Here is a 25,407-nt window from a genome sequence, read left to right as displayed (position 1 = left end):
TGTTTATTATTTGTCTGTACAAAATAAATAAGAATAAAAACATTTGTACATATATACATTTGTAGAAATGTATTACATATATATTGAGGTGATTTCGCACAAAAACGGTGCTATACAAATCATCCAAATATTATTATTATTTTTACAATAAATTGTTGCAATGTCACTGATGTAGGTGTGTACTTCACACTGTCAGACAAGGATAGGTAATGCCTATAGTTGCGTCAATGTCGCAATGTCACTGATGTAGGTGTGTATTCCATACTGTCAAACATATCATGTTATCTCAAAAACTCATTTATATTTTGATGATTAATAGGGAGAACCAAAGATATTCGTAAATATATGTCGTATTCGTGTCGAAAACAAGAAACAGATAATCCAAATCAAAGTAACAGATAATAGTTTATGCTTTCGATCTTTCAAATCCAACGCCATTTATCAAAGTTTAAAACAAATCTATGTACTTCCGATTACCAAATAACCTAAAATTAAAATGTCACATCACAGTCGCCTTATAATTGACAAACATTCGTCTTATTTCCAGTGCAATAACCTCAACAGACGTGAAAATAGGAACCCAGTCAAAGCGAGGGTAAACTTGTGCAGTTAACTTATAAAGGTGTTTTTTTCATAGGACGGGTAGTTTCACAGAAATTGAAAAATTCTTAAAATTTCAAAGTTCTGTGAAATTCTTTTCAAGTTTGGTTAATATTTCAGTTTTGTCAAGTAGCTAGCCTATAATGATATAATAACAGAACTTGAATAGGACATTCACGGAACTCGAAAATAACGTTGAAATTTGATTCAAATTCAAATTTTATGATACAATCCATCCTTAGTTACATAGCCAATCGATTACATCCTAAAAATATAATGGTATATCTCCATAACTATAAGTCTGAACATCCCCGGAGTGCAGAGTGTATGGAGAGGGTAGGTAAAGCTTCCTAGGGGAGGAACACATTACCGAAGTTGTGCAGTAAGGTTTAAAGTTAACAATGGCCCGCAGGAGGATTGCGATTCGCCCTTAGTCCCGTTGTTTATAGCAGTATAATGAAATTGGTCAGATTTAAATTTTTTTTCAATTATTCGATAATTATAAAAGTACTTTTTGGAAAAAAAATTTAATTACATAATAATGCAAAACCATAACAACAAACAATGTTATTTATTAATTTATTTATTAAACGCCATAAACGGCTTTTACAATAATGTGGTACATGAGATTATAAGTACATAGTGGTACATAGGCGAATATTAGTATTTTATTTAAGAACAAAAAAATTTGATTCAAAACGACATTGAATGTGATACAGCTGAAATTTTTTTAAGGCATAGAATGCTACAATAATAGAAAACACTTCATTTAAACAGGATAAAATATACAGAAAAGGTGACTTGCCAACAGATATAATCTAGCAAAATATTATAATAGCGCAAATAGTAGTGAGTTTATTGTTACAATCAAATTTATCTCCACTTGGCCACTATGGCCGGAGGGTATGGCAAAGTAGCTTCAACAACTCAGAGCTGTCAGAGACTTGACAATTAAAAATAACATTTTTCATTAAAATAATACATCCGTTAGCCAACACTATAAGACATCTGAAGCAAGCAGTTTATATAGATGCTATACATATACATTTCACATATATGTATATATGTGGAATGTATATGTATAAGAACACCATACATAATAATATGTTACACATAAAGAAGAACATGTGAGTATTTTATTTTCATCAAATGGCCAATCAGCCCCATTTTGTTTTTGTGACACTTTAGATCCCCGTTAAACGTTGATTCTAGGTGAGTTTCAGCTTTCTATCAAATTGTAATAAGCTGACAAGCTTAATAACATGATAGTTATCCTCTTCGGCTGATCACAATTTATTCAAAAGCTGAAACAGGCTTGGAACCTTTCAACTGTGAACAAATAAAATTGCACTGCACGGCTATTTGATGACTTTGTCACGTGAATTACTGTATAAAATTTTATATGATTTAAGTTTTGCACATGTTTTTAATGTTTAAAATCAACAGTTTCGGAAAAGAGCCTTTATCAGGATAGAAAGTATACTTTAATTTTTAAACAACCTACAAGTTTAGACACATCTGTGGAAATAAATCATGTGAGAGGATTAGAGTGAGGTGGTTACTAAAATAATTTTAGGAGATGTCTGTCAAGAGCAATGATTTGCTTATTTGTATCGTCGTAAGTCACTAGATAAAAGTCTCAGATGTTAGTCGCTCAGTAGTTCTAGTATTAATTATTTAAGAAATATATATTTACAGCGCCCTTGAGGTGACTTTTCACAAAACATCGCTATATAAATTAGTCAAATATTATTATTATTATTAAAAACATTGGTTAAAACTAAGGGACGGGTTGTTTCGCAGGCTTAAAAACCCACCACACAGCATTCCCAAAGATGACACAGAGAGAAAATATTATCCCCAGGGCCTCATGTGTAGAGCTGATGGAAAAAAAAAATATTTCAACGAACAATCATCACACAGCATCTTTCAATAACTTCTTTTAAAGCATTTAATTGTTGCTCTAATTAAAGCAGTATTTTGTTTTTTTTTAACTATGTTATTAATTGGTTATTTTATATATATATATTTGGGTATAGATATATTTCTTTGAGTATATATATACACCCAAAGAAATTTGAAGGCCTACTTATTTTCAGCGATAAAATTTGATTCTTGCCGATTGGGCCTTAAAATTTCTCTACATAAGTTTAGTAAAAAGTCATAACATATTACCAAAAATTCTCTTCCACCATTTTCTATTACATCACAGCAATAGGAATAAGCGTCTTCAAAAAGCTTAACATTATCCGATAAATACAAAACTCATACACATAGAAACCGATACATACACCTGATGATGTTCCAAAGTTATATTTCAACACTTTGAAATATTTGAATAGAGTTAATCTTAAGCTTCTGTTTGAGTAAACCGTAAGACTTTTATAAATTTTTGGTTTATTTCAGCTTATGTCAAAAACTTATAGTATTATCTACAAATTTATATAAAAAAAACATTTTACATGCCTGTAGCGCAATTCATAAACGTTGTTATTATGAACGTATTTATTATGAACTAGCTGGTCCCATTAGCTCAGTTGGTAGAGCACTGTCACGGAAAGACAAGGATCCTGGGTTCGAGTCCCAGATGTGACCGTTTCCTTTTCTGATTTTTCTGTTTCAGATTTTCGTTTAGAAATCACTAATATTGTCTTCAATATTTAAATATTACAATTTGAGGTTTTACTCAATAAAGTTATTCCGAAAAATAAATATTCATTCTAGTTATTTGATTGTTAATATAACTGTAAGTTACCTTTAATAGCGTTCTTATCTGATATAATATCACAATCACCCATAGTATCCTGCTAGAATTTGTCTTACTGTAAATACTTTGATGTTGGCAAATGATAAAAGCATTCTGCGGAGTCAAATGCTTTGACTATAGCCAATGGCCTCTGCAGTTGAGTGGTTGCGATCCAAGGCTACAAATCCGAAGGTCACGGGTTCAAATTCCGGCACGCGCAAGTAAATTTTATTTGATGAATCTTTGTTATTTCACATTTGATTACTTAAAAATTATATGAAGTACGTACTAATAATGTAGATACTTTTAGTATCGTCCTGGTAGTCTTACCACCATTTAGAATCGAAACCTTGCATGAAATGACTTTAGTTATGTTTGGTGACCAGATCTGATTTAGGTACTCCTTCCCCTTCTCATTACGCTTAGCCTCATAACAAACCCCAATTAAAAGGAGATGCCGTAGTCTCACCAGCTTCAGGCGGTTGGAAGCAGTTGGGGCCCTTGTGCGGCATAATAAAACCTTAGATAAGAGTTGGCATCAGAAGAACAAGTACAAGATTAGACTCTTATTCAGGGTGTGTATTGTGACACAGATAATTTAATAAACCAAGTAATATTTTTCCCAAAAATTGAAGAGAACACACGGTAAAATACTTTAATGCCGTATATAAAGGAATGGAAAAAGCCCAACATACCAGAAGATGAAGTTGCCAGTGCCAATAAAATGAGCAATAATATCCCAATTGAAGTCCCAGGCTGGTAGTCACCCCAATTCAGAGGCGTATCTCCTCCCCAGTAATATATTATTATCACAAGAGATCCTTAATCCCGCCCCGAGTTTTTCCGCCCTCCCTCTCCCAGGACATTTTCCACAAATGTTTTTACTAAAGACTTTTCCGATTGCCCTGCTTAGCGCCTCCGAAAGAAATACTCTATATATTTTTATTTATTTGGAAAAAAAATGTTACAGCGAATTGATATTGGCGCGGGCATAAATCCTCTGAAAGGGCCGTAATAATGACGAAGTGGGCGAATTTTAAGTTCATTTACTCTGAAAACTCATTCAGAATTTTTTATTTATTTATTTTGAACTAATTTCGGGCGTTTACCGAGTTGGAGGAAGATACAGCGATAAAAGAAACAGCAAGGTTGACGGGAGAGTTGGAACTCGCTTGAGAATAATTCTCAAGTAGTATAACTTGAGAAAGACATCTTCATTTTGAGTGGATACCTTGAATTTGTCATTGAATTGAAAGATACAAAGCAGTGAAATTTAATATAAAATACGATACATAAAATTGGAAATGCTGGTTGGTCGATTCGTTAAGGTTAATGTTAGGTTAACGGGAATACATTTTTAGGTTTTTTCTGACCCATAGATAGTTTTTCTGACCCATACATATTTTTTCAAACACATACATAGTTTTTATGACACATAAATAGTTTTTCTGACACGTACATAGTTTTTATGATCCATACATAGTTTTTCTGGCCCAAACATAGTTTTTCTGATCCATACATAGTTTTTCTGACACATACATAGTTTTTTCTGACACAAACATAGTTTTTATGACCCATACATAGTTTTTCTGACACATACATAGTTTTTATGACCCATACATAGTTTTTCTGACCCACACATAGTTTTTCTGACCCATACATAGTTTTCACCTCTCACAGAAATCGTTGTGTATCCCTTACTCTTGTGGTGAGAAATATTGTCTAAACGGTGTTAGAAAGAGGAAACACCAGGCTTTAGATTCAAATCTAAAAGTTAACCACAGAAGAATAATGGGACCAAATGTTTCAACATTAATTTAAAAAAATATATTAGCTTGAAGAATTTTTATTTTTATATAAAACGACAAATAGATCATGTTGTGAGACTGAAGGCGGTGGGAAAGGGAAGGAAATGGGGAAAAAAAAGTGAGAAAGTAGGAGGTTACAATTTTGAATTGTGGTCTTAAGCCAGGGCGATACTGAGAGTTTAACAATTTAGCAGTATAAAAAATATAAATATTTATGTATATATATAAATTTTTTTGGTAGAAAGCATGAAATTTGTGTTTCGACACGTGAAAGAAATAAAAAAATAATAACTTTTTATATAACCAAACATTTATTTAATTTAGTATGACCGACCGGTTTTGCTTAACACAAGCATCATCAAGATTGAAAATTAAACTAATTGATCCAGCAGGATCAATTAGTTTAATTTATTAGTTAGTTAGAGTACGTTAGATTTTATGGATTTCATAATACAAATATTATAATAATTCTAAATTAACTATCTAGATAGTAAATAGAAAGTCGTAAATTTTATACTTAATTTTTTATATGAACCATTTTATTAATAATTTTAAAATATATCATATTATATTATAATAGTACGCATTAAGCTGTTGACCGTGATAACTTCCGAGACCTTGTGAAACAATGATACGCTGAAAAATTGTAGATAATTTATTCCAACGCCTTCAGAGAAGTTGTATATGTAAATAATTTATATATGCAAGCGAATCTGAACTTATTATCGACACAGTTTCGTTGTATATAAGGGTTAAAATCGATTAAAAAAAATTCCTAGATTTTTGTATGGAGGACACCGGTGTCCCATCTCCAGTCAAAAGGCTAACAAATAGGTGCTTAGTTTGAGTTTCAATACAACCTTTTGTCAATCAAAGTTCAAATAAATAACCACGAAATCGCCATTCATACCTCCATGACCAACCGCAACCCTAATTTAACTAAGCACTATTTCCTCCCCTAACGTGATAAAAATTATAATTTTCCGAATATTTGTTCGAGATTTATTGCAAATAATTCCTTCGCAGGCGATAATTCTTTGAAAACTAAACCTAATTGTCCTTAAAATAATTCATCTGAAAGATTTATTCGCCCAAGTTTTTCCACTTTATTCGGCGTAAAAAAACTTTCCTTCAATGTCGAAAAATCCTTTAAATTTTTCAGAATATTCAGCGACTAATTGTTCCAAGTTCTTTCATCGCTTTGGATATAGGGCAACTTAAACAAAACATATAATTAAAAAGAAGTTTGCGAAGTTGTCCGAAGTTTCGCTATCACTTTTATCTCCATTATCTAGCCGGATGCAAATATGGTTTGTTAATTGCACGCCGTTCTTTACAGTCTAGTTAAACTTTGCCGAGTTTTGCGGGGGCGAAATTTTGTTGAAAAAGTGTCGTATTTTAAAACAATCTTAAAATATTTTTCTTCATTTCGAAATAGTTTGGAGTAAGAAAATTTTTATATTCAAACAGCAGATTTTTTTTCTTTTACATATTTTTACCGCGTGATTCAATTTTCCTAAGCCAACGATGGTTTAAAAAATAATTCCGGAGTGGTACGCATAAAAATGGAATACCAAACATCTCGTTTCTTTGTAGCAACTCCTGGTTTAATTTACAAAGCCATGTTTTTTGGCATTTTGGTATATTATAAAATCCGCACCAAAAAGTATATTAAGATATGCTAAAACAATTAAAAGATAAATAATTCTGGTGCATGCGAAGAACTAATCCGTGGTTTAGGCACCATAATATGGAATTACTTGAGACAATAAATATGTAATATGAAGATTTAGCTCAGAAATCAGATGTTAGGCAAATCATCCATTGCTTAGTTTAATTTTAGTGAATAAATCTATCGATAGCCTATTGAAATTCCAATGCTTATACGTGCCTGAAATCTTCAACCGTAATCGTCATTACGTCTTGTTCAAGATACCACACGCAGAACAGATGTTCTAGCAAAGAATAATATGAAGATTCTATTAAATTAGTCTTTTGTATACATTCCAAAATGTAAATTTGAGAAATCTCGCACTGTAAATGGATGATTAATTTGTCGTGGATTAATTGATATAAACGATGAAAGAATCTCTTAGGAGTATGTGTGGTAAACCGATGTATAATCGTGTGAGAACTGTGGAGATTCGCAAATAATGCATGGCTGATGTAAGCGTAATGAGTTTGATTTATTTTTGTACAATCTTTTACATTTCTTTGTACAGTTTAGTAACGTTGGCCTCACTGGGTGGCTATTCATAATACATATAAAGAAAATATATATAATGTTGGTGAAGAAAAAGAAAACATAAGATTAAGATAAATTTATAGTAAAAATATAGATTTTTAATTAAAGTAAAATAAAATAAAATGTAAATAAAAATAAATGAAATGAAATAAAGTAAAAAAATCGGTATATTTATATTATATGTTGTGTGTTTGTGTTTTACAGTTATTTAGTTGTGTGTGTTACGTATAGGTTTTATTATTATTAGTTTTTTTTTTTGGGTAATATTGTCTTTTTTGTTCTTTAATCCATTTTGTGTCTGAATTTATTTTTGTTTTCCTCAATTTAAATTTCAAGTGTTAGACTGTTGAAAGCTTTTAAAGCATGGTATTGATAGTGTCTTTGTCAAAAACTTGTATTTACCATCGGAGTTTTTATGTTTTCTTTGTACTTTTGTCTAACTGGTCTAATGATCTGTGAGTGATATTTTGTGTGTGTTGAAATTGGTTTTATTGGAAATGTAGTTTAGTAGAGTTCTGACGTATAATTGGCGTATATCTAGTACGTCGTAACTGTTGAATATTTGGTCTGTATCAGTCAGTCTATGTTTTTTCTGTGAAATTTCTAGTGAATCGATAGACGAGTTTGTTGCTCCTCCTCAAACAATAATTAGATATTCTATAATTTATTGGCTAAGTGCAAAATATATTGTTTTATTTTATATATGTTTTTTATGTTTAGGAAAATGTGTATTGTTTTCGGGAGTTTATTTGTGGTTTGTTTGATGTGAGGTATCCATCTAAGGTTATGGTCAATTACAAATCATAGATACTAGAGGAGGGCAATTGCAGATGTTGGTGTTTAAACATTCGTGTATTTTTATGGTATTTGCGTTGTTTTTTGGCTGTCATGTGTTATTTATACTGTATATTGTGTATTTTGTTTTCGATATGCTTAGTGTAAGTAAGTTTGAGTCTAGCAATATTTTTGCTTGCGAGGGATTGAAAAGGACGCTTAGATGGTTTGGGCATTTGGAAGAAATCAGGGATGCCTGAAGAAGACAAAGCATGATCGAGTGAACGAAATACTTCAGTCTTCACGTGAGTGAAGCAAGGAGTCTATCCTCTCTGCTTACCCCTGTGGGAAAACGACGTGATGGTTAGTTAGTTATGCTAGGTATGTTAAAAAAATCTTACAAATATAACTTAAGTAATGTGGAAATTAGAAAAAGTGATGATACTAACATTTTATGATCGATATGGTTTCATTAGTAAATAAAATAAAACTAAAATAGAAAAATATTGAAGGCATTGTTTATCTGTGGACTTTAGCAACATATACCCTATTATTCTAAACATAAGTTGTATTTCCAGTAAAAAAATAAACCCCATTCCAATCGTAATCCATTTCAATGAATTGCTTAAAATCGAAATACCAAAGGAAATCAAATAATTATTTGATGAAGCCTACCTACACATATAATGTTCGTTATAAAACACAAACAAGGTTAATTAAGTCAAATATGAGCGTAACCAATATAGGTACATGTATTTTACATTTAATACATAAATTGATATTAATACCGAGATCTTCAAGTTTAATTGGAAAACAGTTCCAATATTTGAGATACGGAATAATGTTTAAATGAGCTGTTTATTTATTCATTTATTATGTATTACCTCGACTTCAGTTATGCGAATGCGAAGTCTAGAATGAAACTTTATTCTCTCTACTACTGGGCCAGTACAGTGGCGGTACTTCATTTTAATTTTTAGTAAAAATGCTTGTTTAAGAACGGACAAGTGAACATTAGAGGTTGTTAAGATTTCAGGACACTTCAGATAAGGAAAACACACCCTGGTTGAAAATATTCGTCTGAGTTTTTTAAACAATAGAACAATTTACTAGATTTATTTATTTTTTTATAATATAATATTGATTACATTTTATGATTTTGACTGTCCAACTAGGAAGGATTCCCGTTTCAGGACAGTCGAATTTACAGGTTTCAAGTTATCCTAGACGAAAACAGGATTTAAGACTAGCTAAAATAAGTATGTTAAAACGAAGATACATAAAAAAGATACACAAAGATACATAGAGGCGTTCGTGATTTCAAATTACATTTTTTAGTATCATTTCGGAATCAGTCCTGCCTAGATCCAACAACAATGACTTGTACATTTTTAATCTCCACCTAGATAAAGGACGACTTGATCCTCCTGCTAGTTCTAAAAGAACTGCCGTGCCTGGTGAACGAAATATATATAAGTGGTTTTTAAAGAAGTTCATTGTATTTATAAAACAATATCAAAATAACACAATCAAAAACACTGACAGATCCTGTGTTTACAGGCAAGCCCTGAAGTAGCAACCTACCTTATCAATAGGGAAACTGCTTTATCATATAATCAGTGAAACATAGGTAAGACGGCTGGGTCAGTCAAGATTCAGACCTAATATTTTAAGATTTACAACATAGAGGGCAATAGAAGTCACCTATTAAGCCTTTGCTTAGCCTAATTGATTTTTTAACAGAGATACCAATTCTTTAGAAATGACAAAACGTCTAATCGGTAAAGCGTCTCCTTTGACGGATCGTATTAATCAATGCCTGCCTTACCCAAGACAATCTCTTTTCAACTTGGGAGGCGGGTATGGATACCGCCACCCCGGGAGTCATTTATTAGATAACCAACACCTCTGCCATAGGTCACCCCAAATAGTTCGTTGCGTTAGGTGACTTAGCAAGGGTATCCGGGATCATGGCGTGAGGTATGTCCAGGTCTTGGTGGCGGATACGTTTGCTAGCAACTGCGTGGCAAGCCGGATTAGGACGGTTGAGGGATACCTTTTAACCTCTTCAGCCCGACTCGTTCAACCCAGTCCTACTCACCCCTCATACTTTTTTCAATCCCATAATTTCCTCTCCTTCCTTTCCTTAAACAGGCCATCCACACAAATATTTTCCTCAGGACCTCTGTGTGAGGTTCAATGTAACAAAAATCTATTTGCTTAGAAAAAAAAAGAAATTCCAATAAAAAAAAAATTCCGTTAATATTTTATATCCGTTCTATTATTAAAGTGTTCTAAACATAAAACAAAGGAGTTGGTTCTGACAGGTAGAATATTGGGAAAACTCAGTTTAGGAGGGAAACGGTGATTTTAGAAAAGGGTTTGTATGAGATTGGATGGAGATTGGAGTAATGCGTTCTGGAAATAAAGTAATACATGTAATTTTATGGTAATAAACAGGAGGGAAACATGCGACAATTGGTGTCGGAACACGTGAAAATGTTATTTTAATCAAATGAACCACAGACACGCGATACGAAAGTCGACCACTGTCCAATGCATTTTATCATCGAACGTTCGTTCACAGAAGAAATAATTCGGAACGGTTTTGAAAATGAAAACACTTGTACAAGCGTACAGCTATTTCAAATAATAAGTGTTGGTCATTCAACAGGATGATAATCAGGAACTGTGTCAATTTAGTAAAAATTGCTCACCCTGGACAAAGCATCTATTTTTCTTTTTGTATAATATTCACTTTAATAATATAGAACGAGTTCAGCACAAATTTCTTAGGTACATAAATTTTAAGCTTAAAATTCCAACTGAATACATTAAGTTTGTCAGTTTGATGAATCAATTGCACCTAATAACGTTCTCTCACAGGAGAATTGTGTCAGACCTGGTTGTATTACACAGTCATTATAAACTTAATTGACAGCACTGCCACTGTCGCCACTATAAAATTCCATGTACCGACTAGGAACACAAGACAAAATGTAACATTTTTCTGTAATACATACATAAGCAACTATCAGACATGCTTAATAACCAATAGAATGAATGATATAGGCAACAGTCGGGGGTATCATTGATGTATTTAATGATACCATTTATAGAATTATGCGTAATCTATACCAGCACTTGGTTGAATTCTACAAATTATAGAAGCGTCTGTGTTGTAGTGTTAGTAATTTGTCTTACTTTCTAGTTTATTTTGTGTATCTGTTACGTTTTACTAATATTGTTTCATATTTAGTTTTAAATTATTTTTTTATTTTATTCTCAATATACTTGAAATCAAAGTTTTATAGTTGTGTATTCATAGATATATTTTGTACCTATTATAGGTATAATGGATACATCTACATACTGTTATTATTTCCTATATAATACAAATATATACACTGCATCATGTATCACTTTTATGTAAAGGCTTTTTAGGAGTATAAATAAATAAACGTTGTTTACAATATTACTAGATGGCGTGTACCCAGCGTTGCTCGAGGATATGATTTTTTTTTTACAGTAATCGTTAAAGGAGGCCCTATGGAAATTAATTTCCTTCTGGACCTACGTCATCTTAAGAGATGTTGTGCTTTTGAGGAGAGGAAGGAGTGAACAAGGGTCTAAAAGAGACTCATGTTGTCGGAGGAAGGAATTACAGAAGCCATCAAATCGTTCCACAACCGAGCTGTTAAACTCAAGAACAAATTTTAGAAGCGACCCGTTTTCATGTGATTGGCACGCGTTTGGCGTATCTCCCAATCATGCAACGGTTCCGAAGGGATCAATGACGCAGGTTTTTGGCAGCATCTTCCATTGTAATACCACAGAACAAGGACAGCATATGTACCTAACGCTTGTCATCTAAAGATCGCAATCCGCTTATAAAGGAATCTATCAAACGGACCGATTGTTTCTGACCCTTTTTCATGTATTTTGGGGCTCCAAACCAGAGGTGGTTGCCAAATTCAATGCGCACTTCCGATTTGTACAAAGTCAGGTTTGAATGATCAAGAATGGTTGTTTCACAAAATTAAAACCACCCTTTTACTTACATTTCTATAAAGAATGTTTGATTCGCAAAATTATAACCACCTTTTTACTTACATTTCTATACAGAATGGTTGTTTCACAAAATCATAACCACCCATTTACTTGCATTTCTATTAAGAATGGTTGTTGCACAACATTTTGACAATTCATCAAATTAAAATTTTTGTGAAAGTTTATTTCAAGTTCTGTTATTCATTTATTACTGACCGGTTATTTCACGATACTTGGATAATAACATCACTTGAATAGGACTTTTACATAACTTGAATATTAACAATAAATATAATGAATTGTTCAAATTCCGCGAAACAATCCGCCATTACTTTTGTCTGAGATTAATTTTAGAGTCCCAAGCTTTAGAACTAGAGATGAATCACTTTTTCATCTTCAAAAATGTTCTACTAATCTCAGACAAAACGCTTTTATATTCAGAGCTTGTACCCTATACAATAAGAATTTTAATTATATTAACATATTTTCGTGTAGTTTAGGAACATTTAAAAAGATACCTTAGCTATTATTAAATAATAATTAATAACATACTGCAAGTTATCATGTTGTTGATATGAACCCTGTCCAGTTACAAGTGATTCATTTTATAAACATCTGTTCAGTTTAGTTGTAGGTATATACAAATATTGGTGATTATTGGTGTTGTGTGAGGATAAAATTGATATATTGTAATTTACTTTTGTTCTTATTCTGGACCCTTAGTTTGTTATTATAATTAATTTTTTAAGTGAAAAACCTATCATTAGATATTATTTGTATTTTTTATAAGTTCATTATTTAAGAATGTAAAAAATCTGTTGGTTTTCCAAAATAAACAAAATAAAACAAAATAAAATTACTTTTATATTGGTTATCTGTAGATTTGACATAGACAGATCGTCTGTCAGTGATTTTTTCACAGTTTAAATTTACCTTTGGACGGCGAAAGATCTGTTTCTCAAAAATTACTCAGAACATTAAAAATCGGGCGCGATCAAAATAAAATATTTTATTGTAGAATCTTTATTCTTCGTTTTTCCGACGGTTTTTAAAATGTTGTAGGTTCAAATCTAGTCCACTCTGGAACCGGTATCTGATATCGATTCAGAGAGCACGTTTAATATACATATTGGTGTTTGCGTCAAGTTAAAAGTTACTACTAGTGCAACTTTAGAATAGTATACCCCGAAGTGCTTAGCACGAATTTCAGTATAAAATTACATAAATCAAATGCATGCTTGGAAAACCAGACTAACTCGATAAAATACAGTTTTAAACTATTGTGGATAGTACGTATATACAAACCTTGTATCAAAAAGAAATTAAACGTTGCTTGAAATGGCTTTGGCCGTGTTTGCTGAACAGATCTGAAAAGCCAGGTACTTCTCACCTTTCCTCTTCTGCATCTCCTTCCCCTTCCCACTACCTTCAGCCTCACAACATATCCCAATTGAGGATGCCATAGTCTCACTGACTCTAGGCAGTTCAGAGCAGTTGGGACTCTTGTGAGGTTTCACATTAAAAAAATCTTATTTTTAAAATGCCTATGTCTATGAACGTATAATTTAAAATATTTAGTTTTATTTATTTTATTTTAGATATGTCAATTGGTGTTATTAATAGTTTTGTGTATTTTTTTCAGACTTTATTTTATTTTTTTATTTATTTATTTTATACATATATATAAATTACAAACAATACAAAACAAAATGAACCTTTCTCTGTTCAACTGGGAAGGATTCCCGTTTCAGGACAGCCAAATTGTGTATTTAGTACATAATATTCTTACAATGGAATGGCGATGCTGTCAAAACAAATTTTGAGAACATTGTTGATTGTATTCGAAGTGACAGGATGGTTTCTTTTTCCTTGAAAGAATCGCAAAGATGTAATTTATTACCAGTGTCAATTTTTCCATGATAACTCAACACCGTGATAATTCAACACACTTTAAAAAAAAGTGTGTTGAATTGTGAAAGCCCTCTGGGCGTTAGTCATTAGAAACGATGAAATTTTTATTTTAACCTAACCTAACTTAACCTACTTAACCCAGTTAATAAAGTTTTTGTTTCATCTCTTTCCATGACTTTATATAACTTTTTAAAGATGTGATGAATTATCATTGTGATGATTTATCCGGTCACCGATTTTTATATATCAAGAAGAAGATACTTGTACTTTCAGAATCGGTTTTTTTGATAATAATAATATTTGGATGATTTGTTTAGCGCCGTTTTTGTGCACAATCACCTCTACATAAACATATTTTTTGAAAGCCGAAATATTTTTACTCAAATTCCTTATTTATACGAAAATATTTTAAAAAAATACATTAAAAGAAAACCAGTGATTTGTGAATGGTCGCTAGAATTATTCCAGATATACGTGATTATCGAAGTCATCCCGATTTGAAAACTTGCCCCATACTACGGTACTTTAATGTGATATTAAATTTTGTTCTTAAATCATATTTATATTTTTTATTTCATCGCTTTTTGAATAATTTATCAGCTTCAAATATTCTGACATCGACGCGTGTTGAATAGATACTTCAAAAGGAACAATAAAAATGCTTGCATCTTTTTGAATCGTAATATGTGTCGTATAAAATACGTAGCTTGTTGACGTAATATCTGAACGTTTTGTCAAATAAAAAAAACGTTCTTTGACATCAGAAGAGAATAATGGAAGAGCTACCCTCATGCGAAGAGAGTTTAAGATAGTGCCCACTCGTTCCATCACTCCATAGTTTTCCAAGAAGATATCATTTTCGTTTGTTGAACCTAGCCTACTTGGCCTCGCATAAAGTGGAATCCTTTGACAATGTTTTAGGAAGGATTCGGAGTTGAATAGTCAATACTTTCAATCTTTGAATTGACACTTGAAGAGGAATACGCGGGCTTAATCTTACGGAGTAATTCCTACCTTCAGATATTGCGACTATATGTATATAAAAAGGTCTTTTAAAATAAAACAGATCTGTTTCGATCAAAGATTTTCTCGATCAAAATTAAAGATGGTACCTTTTTCATAGTCCGTTGCACTTTCTGCTTCTTCCACTTTTATATAAATGTATACTTACATTATATATGTTTATATTATAGACTTTGGAACGGTGATAACGATCCTGTTAATAATGTTCCATTTGAAAATTTCCCAAGTTGAAATGTTCCGTACCAAAATGTCCCCTGTCAAAACGTTCCACTCCAAAATGTCCTCTAAAATACTAATTTGTGATTGCCTGCCAACTGACTGCTTATCTTTTTCTAAGAATTTATCTTTTTCTATTATTGTAAACATTTAAGAAAGGAACATTATTAGAGGGAACATTTTTACTGGGAACATTTTTTAACAGGAACATTATTAGTGGGAATATTTTCACCAGGAACATTTTCACTGGAAGCATTTTAACGGGGAACATTGTGACAAGGAACCTAGGACCCATTTTAAAATATGAAATCCTGGATAAATTCTCCCATAAGCCACGTAGAAGGGCTTAAATATTGAATTGAAGAGATGATTTTCACTGCTGGTGTAGCGAACGAATGAATGTGAAAATTTTCAAGATTCATTCGCAGATCAATTGCTATAAATTACAAAAATGTTATTTAGCACTGTTCAAATCACATTTGATGTGCATGGTATCTATCAACTAAACTAGAAAAAAATTGACTTACATTGCACCCGTAGTTTGACAGGTTGTGAAGAGGTTTCCCCGCGTGCGTTTGCCGCCCGGCAGGTGTACGCGCCCGCGTGCTGGCGTGCCACGCGCTGCAACACGAGCGAGCGCGTGCTTAGGATCACGCCCAGAGTCAGGTTCTGGAATACTTGCTTTTCCTGGAACAAGAATATGTATTTCTGAATGGTTCTAATTTATATCTAGGCACTGAATTTTTAATAAGAATTAGTGTAAAGAACTTGAACACCCCTAATAGTTAGAATGTTCCTTTCCAAAATTTAAAATGAATGTATTTATTAATATTTTGTAAGATAGTTATTTACAAACACGTGAACAAAAAAATAATAATAATATTTGGATGATTTGTAAAGCGCCGTTTTTGAATGGTTCGCAAAGTTTGGTGATTTAGCAGGGTTGCCCGGGCTTATGGGGTGAGATTTTTGTAATTGTTGTATCTATTTGTGTGTAACTGAGTTTTTATAACTGGATTGTTCTCACTTAAGTGAAATCATGTGTAAAAATCCAATATAAATAAATAAATAAATAAGAATAACGAATGGCTATTAACAAGAGAAAACACAATCTGGAAATTTAATGACGCCAGGGCTCGTCGCTGTAGTTTTAGCTGTATTGTAAAAATAAAAATTTCTGCTTTAAAATTAAAATTTTGTTAATTACTCTTTTATTAAACCGAATAGTGTGTGCAGTGTTACAAATAAAATCTCTTTTAATTTATGATTTTTTTAAATGTTGCAATTAGTTTCAAATGGCCTTCTAGTTACCCCAGAGCATGAAAAGAGTCTTCCGCAGTGTTAAACTTTGTACGTAGAAGTTAACGATTTGGTATTCGCCGCGTATTCATTTTTCATGGACCATTGTGGCACTTTACAAGTCTGGCGGCGCCGTTAATGCATGACTACGCTCATCATTCGCCGCTAAAACATGCATACAATTTACCATTTTAGTGGCATATGGCAGAATTACGAGTAGTGGCATATGCCAGAACCCTTTACAAAGTTTAATGCAAAAAGTAATGAGGTATTCAACGGGTTTCTTTTTACTTCTAATAGAGGTCCGCGGCCGGCATAGTTATGGCCCATTTAGGTGGTGACCATACGTTAGGCGTTTACCACCGGTATTATTTACATTGCACTTTATTTTAATTTTATTATGTTTTACTGTTACAAGGAGGTTATCATTAGATATAGGAGATATTTTCCTATCCTCCTGATAGCTTATCCATTGGATAACGTATATTTTAAATGCATCTGTTTGAATTTCGATTTTGCTTTCGTAAATGAATTAATGCAAATCTTTGAAGTGGAAATTAACCCACTTACCGACATCCGATCGAGCTGTTACTCGGAAGCCCATCTCGTTGTTGTTGACAATGCATACCACGCATACACACACGGACATATACGCATTTTTATGAAATTGGATGATATTACAGTAGTAAATATAGGAAATAAATATCGGTTCTACCCAATCAATCGGTATTTGGCTCACTTGTTAGTGAGGTTGACTCAAGTTCCTAGGGAGGAAGGTACAATCTTCAGTCAAACCAAAAAAATGATTTTTTAGATATATTAACAAAAATAACATTAAAAACTTTGTTTTCCGAGTTTGCTATTCGGAACTCAAACCTATGAATAGTGGCGAGATATCTAATAAGTTATCCAAGTTTTATACTCTTTTGAAGTATTTATTTGCTATACATTTTCCTATGGATAAATTATCAAGATAATTTGAAAAAAATAAGTTGATACGTATTAGCATATATTGTATATCTACATTAATTTGCAGCTCTTTGATATATTTCGTGTTAATTTTCATACTTATTATATATTATAGCACAGATTATTCTGTTTGGAGTAGTAAAAACTCTAGAATAATGAGCGCTGGGATGATGAATTTTGCACAGTTCTTTCCGTTTGGCTTATCCAGGAAAATGTAATTTTTACAGCTTTATACATAATTTGCATTTTAGAAATCTATTTAGTTGTCAAAAAGTAAGATCAGACGTCGTATTGATTGTTCTTTATTTTCAACTATTTAATTAGACAAAATATTGTTGGAATACCGACAAAATCAAGCATTTCAAAACAACTGACATTGAAACAAATTTGAAAAATATATCCTTAAGTTAATAAAATGATTAAAAAAAACAGTTAAAAATCAGAAATTCAATCAAAATGGGTTTCAATCGATTTCCCGCGAAGAAAAACAAACTACTTTTAAATGAAACCCACTTTGCTTATAATAATTGCCCCACAAATATATTATGTGCACTTGAACATGAAATATAGAGGACAAGCAATACATATAAAAAGAGGGCATTAAACAAAGTTTACGTGATTTGAGTGAAGCAATAAATTGATTAGTCCAGTTCCGTCCCCAACAGAGGGCCTCCCTCACGTCGTATACAGAATATTAAAAGGTCGATTCGCCGCTGAGGGTTGTTGCGCCCAGATCCGCCGATAAGGATAACGGGGGGCCGAGGTAAACGTAAACGAAAGAACCTAGTAACGTAGAAAGAACCTAGTAGAAGTATTTATGAGCAACGTCCGTTCCTGGTTTCCTTGATACCTAGGGCAGGACGGACGCCATTTGCAAATACAAATTTATATGGAGAGATCTGTGGTACAGATGCTGTGCACCTCGCTTAGAGTTTTCTCATTCTCGGAGTGGCCCTTTTATGTCTCTGCTTATGCCTTTTAATGCAAAGCACTTTCCGTGCCGTTTGATTTGTGTTGGGTTGTATGTAGGGTGTCTCTTGTGCGTTTGGTTATTAGACGAGGTCTTAAATTGGTCATGGGATATTTTTCAATAGATGCTTAGAATAAATTTTGATATTTGTTGAAAGTGGCCAGATATAAACAATTGTTATGTTTTTTTAAAAAATTATATTGCTTAACTGAAAATTCTAAGGTCATGGTGTTTGAAAGAGAGAATACAAAAACAGTGGGCAACGTTGTGAATGATGAATTCTTGGAGCAGATGAATGAGTTTGTGTATTTGGGATGTATGTTAATTAGAGGAAAAAAGGCTGTTAGAGATATCCAACGAAGGGTAAATGCAGATACTAAGTCCATTAATAGAGGACTGAACGCCGATGGCTCTAACAAAAAAATGACCATAGAAGCAAAGCTAGCAGTCCACAATGGAGTAGTGATACCAACTCTGCTAATCAAATCTGTGTTTTTATGTAATCAGTACTTTTAGTTCAGTGATTAGACGAAAAAACGTTAACGGTGAGCCGTTATTAAAACTTTTTGTGTTCGCATTAAAAGTTGTAATATATATTTGTAATGATAAAATTCGAAAGCGTATTTCATCACCTTTCAAAATCAGTTTTTTTGTTTTTGGATACATTCAGAATTATTTCATTTATTGGGATTTAATTGCAAACCGAAAATACTTTGACCTTCTGACAAAATGAGCCTGAAGATTTAGTATACCTACCTTATTATTTTGTTAAAAATATAAATCATCCTGTGAAATACGACTTCTATTTTGAGTTCACCCTTCAGCGAGTAATTTAGCAGTTTATTCACCAGCGTTAAATAATGAAGTTCACAAATAAAAAAAAATGTTTTATTTTCTCGTGCAGCCTTTAGAGAAAGGAGCGCGCAATCATAATTCATTTCGGCCTTTGAGTGGTCCATTCAAAGAAAAAATAGCTCAGGAAACCTTCCTTTTACTCGCCATGGGGACCTACCTTTTATTCTTCTTTAGGAGGAGTCTAGTAAGAGATGATAGAGAATCTCTAAAATTAAATTGGTATCCTTTTCATGTCTTGGTAATTTTTCGCATTTAAAAAATCAACAGCATAAATAAATTTCGTCTTCGTTGAGAGTTTAATTTATTTAATGATATTTTATATTTCTTCAGAAATTTTGTTGATAGTTATATAATATTCATTAGTTAAGATTAAGAACCATTCTCATAACATAAACATAACTGTAAATTACCCGAATAAAATTAAATAATAGACAACATGACTGGATAAACGTAAGTGGTGTTTATTTACAGTTATGTTTATGTAAATAAACACCACTTACATAAACATAACTGTAAATTATCCTAATAAAATTAAATAATAGACGACATGACTGGATAAACGTAAGTGGTGTTTATTTACATACAAAAAAAATATTTTAACGTCTTTTAGAAGTAATATTTATTTATTTATTTCCACGGTAAAAATATACCATAAACAATAATTGCATGTGACATTATAATAATAAATACAATAAATAATTTAACTGTGGCATTTGATCGTAAATTGACGACAGAAAGTATAAAATGAATTCAAGCTCTAGAAGAATATAAAAGTAGAACATACTAATAAAAGGTGTTATTTTATTATGCATATAATTTAAATTTTTATTTATTTTATATACATAAACACACATTTGCCACAAACTAAAGATCATTTCTTATCACTTATCACTTTCTTATCACTTCTTTTATTTTATTATGTATATAAATTAAAAATGACAGCTTCAAAAGTAACATCTACCGAAATAGCGGGCCATTCAAAATAACACCTCTTATTGAAACACCCTATATATACAAAAACTAATAAACAAATAAAAACATATGATATTATAGCCATCTGGTACTTATCTTCCGTACAGTTAAATAAATCCATCACATATACGAGTATTACTAACTTAATCTAATCTAATTAATAATTAATTAATAATAATACTCCAATTGAATAATTCATTTATTTCTTTAATCTTACTATACATAACTCATATTTTTTCAAATCAAAAACAACGATAGTGGTTTAAAATTTACATTTGAGTGAAACAAACATAGTGTAATCACAAACATAAGGTAATACTACATAAAAATATAAAATGTTACAAAAAGAAAGGAAAAATATGTATTAGATGAGTTATCGGATTATTACCAGGTAATTTGACAGCATATTGTAACAATATTTGAACCTTAACTAGTCATTATTTCCAAGAAGAAACAAAATAGATAATAAAGACAAGTAGGGTGACATTCAGTTTTTAGCAAATGGAACTTATATAAAATCTTATTATTTATTGTAAGTCGTATTATTGTCAATACAGACATCTTAAGCAACTATAATAAATAGCATAATAGCCGTGTTGGGCTTCCTCCCTCTTAAGCCAACGTTTCGGTCAGCGTTACCGTGTTCATCTTCAGGGCAGATGTGATGAATAAGTCAATCTTCTTAGGGCCGGTATTTCAATATAATAAATTGTTGTGGTTTTGTCGTTAAGTTTTGATGTAGCCATCAAGAACCGGATACTAAAGACTATTAAGCTTAGCTCCGTCATATTCATTAATATTAATGGGGTTTTTGTACACTTAACGCCATCCAAAAAGCTGTCTATAGAAGGATATAACATATATATGTATATATATTTATGTGACTACCGCACAAGAATTCTGAATAGTGGTCTTACACCAGGGCGATACTGAAAGTTTTTTCCGCTCTTTTTATCATGTATTTAAAATAATATATACACTGTATATATTATTTTAAATACATGAACGATGAAATATTACAAATTCATCGCCGGAATTTGAGCCCGGGAACTTCGAGAGCCTTACCCCTCGAAGGCTTCCCCCTTAATAAAAATGCTACGTTACAGCAAATTCATTTTTATTATCATATTGATAAAATTTCGGAATTTCTTAGAAAATCATCAAAATAAACAAATAAATCAATTCACCCCTTAAATTTGCAAGATTAATAAAAATAATGACCCTTTCATCATCATTTTGAGCGATGTTTCTCATTGTGTACAAAGTTCCCTCTATGGCCCGCATTGAAAAACCTAAAATCATTCCTACTAATAGGTGGTCCATTATTCGCGAGGCTTCACAAAAGAGAAGATTCCCGCTGAATAGAGCGAACTAGATACTGAGAACTGAGATACCGCCCAACATTTTCAATCTGCCCCAATACATCAATCATTATCTACTCGATGAGGAAAAATCAAAGAAATTCTTTGTGGATATTAGTTTTGTGCGCTTTCAATCATTTTCGATTCCACGGAGCAATTTTTCGATACTTGAAGTATATCGCATGAATCGCTGAAATTAATTGAACACTTGAAGCCTTTCATGGAATAGATAGAAAATTATTTTCAGTATTAATCTGAGCTAATATTTTCAGCTTCCAACTTCCTGGAGAGCTCGATAAATAATAATAATAAAGATTGAATTTTTTTTAATGGAGTCCGCTGTCTGTATTGGATAAAACGGGTGTTTTTTTCTTGCTCTATAGAAATGAAGCAAGTGAGTGGGTATATTTTAGTTTAATTTTGGTATATTCATAGGTATAATAAATAAACAACCCTAAAACAGACCAGCCTAGTGGGGCGGGTTATAAAAAACCTTAGCATATGTGACCTATTGTTCAAATATTATTATTTTTTATTGTTAATTTTTATGTCATTACCTAATTTATAACCATATGCTTAAAATGTGTTTTTATTGGATAAGCAACACCTTTGCCATTGGTCACCCCAAGTAGTACGTTACGTTTGGTAATTAAGCCCGGGTCCATGGGGGTGAGAATTGTCTGGGTCTTGGCTATATAATAATAATAATTTTTATTCCAGGATGTGGGGAGGTTAGTGCAATCTCACACGTCGCATATACATATTTTTTGTACAATAGACATGTGATAAATGCAAAAATATTTGAAGAAGAATAAATTAACATCAGTGTACAACTATGCAGGACGTGGTCTTGAGTGAGCTTGGGACCAGCGCTCACTCAGGAGTGGCGTTTGGTGCTGGTAGGCTGCGGTCACCAACGTGTTGGCGGAGGCATTAGCCGCGTCCTGGCTCCAGTGACCCGGTGTCTCATGAGATGATAGGGATGCTTCTACCCACCTACTGTGTGGCGGGCCGGATTTGGAGAGACTGGTTGAAGGAGATTTTTTTTTCAAACAGGACTCTCTCGAGGTGTGAAGGATGAAATCTTACGACTCAGACTTACGTCACTACTGGACACCCTGGCCCCCAGATTCCTACACGAAGAAAACTAACCGATATGAGAAGTACTGTTAATTTATTCAAAATCTGATCAAATTATTCGTTTTCCTGTTAAAAACGGTAGTAGAGGACTATAACCAATGATTTGAAAAATTTCATAACAAATTATCATTAAAGTACGAATATGTTATGAGGATGTCGGAACACGTGTCCTTCAAAATAATAAATTTTTCGAATCTCGTTCATTATATTTATTTGGACAAGGGCACCTGCACCTGTTTCATTAAGAAATAGCCACGCAGTCACATTTTTAACAGTATCTTAATTTTCTCCGTGTCATCCCCAAATAGTGTGGAAGTAATTGACAAAAAGTGCACCACCGCAAAAACCGATCATTAAACAGAAAAATTTCAATCATTTCAATCAATTAATAGATTATTGCTATACTCATTTCAGGTAGCACGCAATAAATAAATAAATGTGTCTCTTTATTAAAATAAATACATCGAAACTGATTAAAAATAAAACATTAAATCTTGATCATTTCATGTTGGTAAAATACAAAGCTAAAAATCGCAATATGTCTAGTCCAACGTGCTCATTTCTCTTGCGGTAGGTACTCTAATTAAAAATATTACTTCGGGGAGTTGGGGCCGGCACGAGGCGCCACTGGTTGGAAATAAAAATTACCTGTCATCTCAGTGGTATAAAGCTAACGATTTTAATTCCAGTGGCGGTATGTAGAAGCCACATTTCAACGTCCGTGCAAATTGTCTGCACTTATTACTTGTATCATTCAATTTATTTTTATTGCTTGATAAAAACTCGATTGAAAATAAAACAATGTTTCTAGGTTTTTTTTAAAGGTTGTTAATAATTCAAGCTAAATAATTAAAACATTAAAATCGCTTTATACAATTATAATAAAATTATAATATTGTTGACAATATTAGTTATTTGTAAACGAAAATATGAAACAGAAAAATCAGAAAAGGATACGGTCACATCTAGGACACGAAACCAGGACCCTTGTCTTTCCGGGACACTGCTCTACCACTGAGCTAATGGGACCCTATCCCCCTCGGTCACTTTTAACTGTATCATACTTCGAATACGAACTACCAACATTGTCTTCATTTTTTTCACCGCACATTTTTATTGGCAACTATCTTTATGTATGATCGCAAGATTCAGATTTTCGTTTACAAATCACTAATATTGTCTTCAATATTTGAATATTACAATTTGAGGTCGTACTCAATAAAGTTATTCCGAAAAATAAATAAAATTTTATTTTTTTGAATATTATGATAAATAAAGTGATATATTCTTTCTACAAAAATATGCCTCCACCTTCCCCTCCCCACAACATTATGTTGTGATGATGTAGGTTGTAGGCTGTTGCATATATTTTTTTGTAATATTAGCACTCTAGAACACTCTGCTAGTCACGAGCCGCCACTGCGAACATACCCCAATTAGGGATGCCATAGTCTCAGTGGCTCCAAACGGTTGGAAGCAGTTGGGAGTTAATAATCTTAATATTTTAAAGCACACGGAAAAAAATTGGTATTGCTAATTTATTTAGAAGCTCTCCAAATTAATAGTAATCCTGTAAAAAACGGGATTGCAGGTCTGGACGAATGGATTAATAGGTTTCCTGATAAAATTTTAGTAAATGATGAATATATTATCACGATGTCTGAACACGTGTTCATATAGATCCTAATATTTTAGCATTTTTTTACTACATATTATTATCAAGGCAAATGCACGTGAATGAATACGTGTTCGGATAAATAAGGAATTCACTAAACATTTATCAGAAAACGGCCTGCAATCCTGTTTTTAACTGTATTACCAATTATTTGAAGAGATTCGCAATACTAATTTTTCTCTGTGCACAGCATGCAAAATGTGTTTTATTAAAAAAAAAATAGACCAACTATGACATACGTTACAAGAACAACTTTTCAGTGTTTGATTATTCCTGTCCTAGTTTTGGTGGAGTGAGTTCTTGGTGACAGTTAATTTCACATTATTTATTTATTGCGAGCTAGCGTATTAAAAATTGCTCCAGCTTAGGAGAGGATAAATAAGGTAAAGCTTGATCGGTTAAGGCAGGTAAATATTGTCTCTAGTTACAATATACCCTAAAAATATAAAAAAAGTCACTGTCCGAGACCAGCGACTTATACCTGAACTTTTAAATTTCTTTGCCCGACTTTCAGAACAAACATTATTTATAATAATGATAAGTTTTTACTTTCTTTCGTTTTTGTAACAAATAGTTATAACGATATCCTGACTGGGATCTCCCGTGCCGAGGATTAAATTTACACATTATTCAAAAAAGTAACATGGATAATATAAAGAAATTATAAACATAAGACATTGTTTTTCTGAAAAATTATAAATACATTACATGGTGTTTTTTTGGATAGTTGGTTTCAGTTTCAGTCTATACTTGGCGTCATTGGCGGCTCATTGTTTAGTACTATAGAATAAGA

General features: G+C 32.3%; 1 protein-coding gene across 1 annotated transcript in view; it reads right to left on the bottom strand.

Annotated features, from left to right (window-relative positions):
* The window catches only part of LOC149417041 (protein turtle homolog A-like), a 1,249,058-nt gene that overhangs the window by 320,625 nt on the left and 903,026 nt on the right, over window positions 1-25,407 (bottom strand). Inside the window, exon 10 of the mRNA XM_089641374.1 lies at window positions 15,901-16,060. Within this exon, the coding sequence (XP_089497500.1) occupies window positions 15,901-16,060 (160 nt within the window). The remainder of the gene's footprint in view (window positions 1-15,900; window positions 16,061-25,407) is intronic.

The sequence above is a fragment of the Hesperophylax consimilis genome, chromosome 16 (genome assembly GCF_061612785.1).
Source record: "Hesperophylax consimilis isolate HC1 chromosome 16, BYU_Hcon_1.0, whole genome shotgun sequence".
Taxonomy (NCBI): Eukaryota; Metazoa; Arthropoda; class Insecta; order Trichoptera; family Limnephilidae; genus Hesperophylax; species Hesperophylax consimilis.
This window is presented reverse-complemented; position numbering and strand designations above follow the sequence as displayed.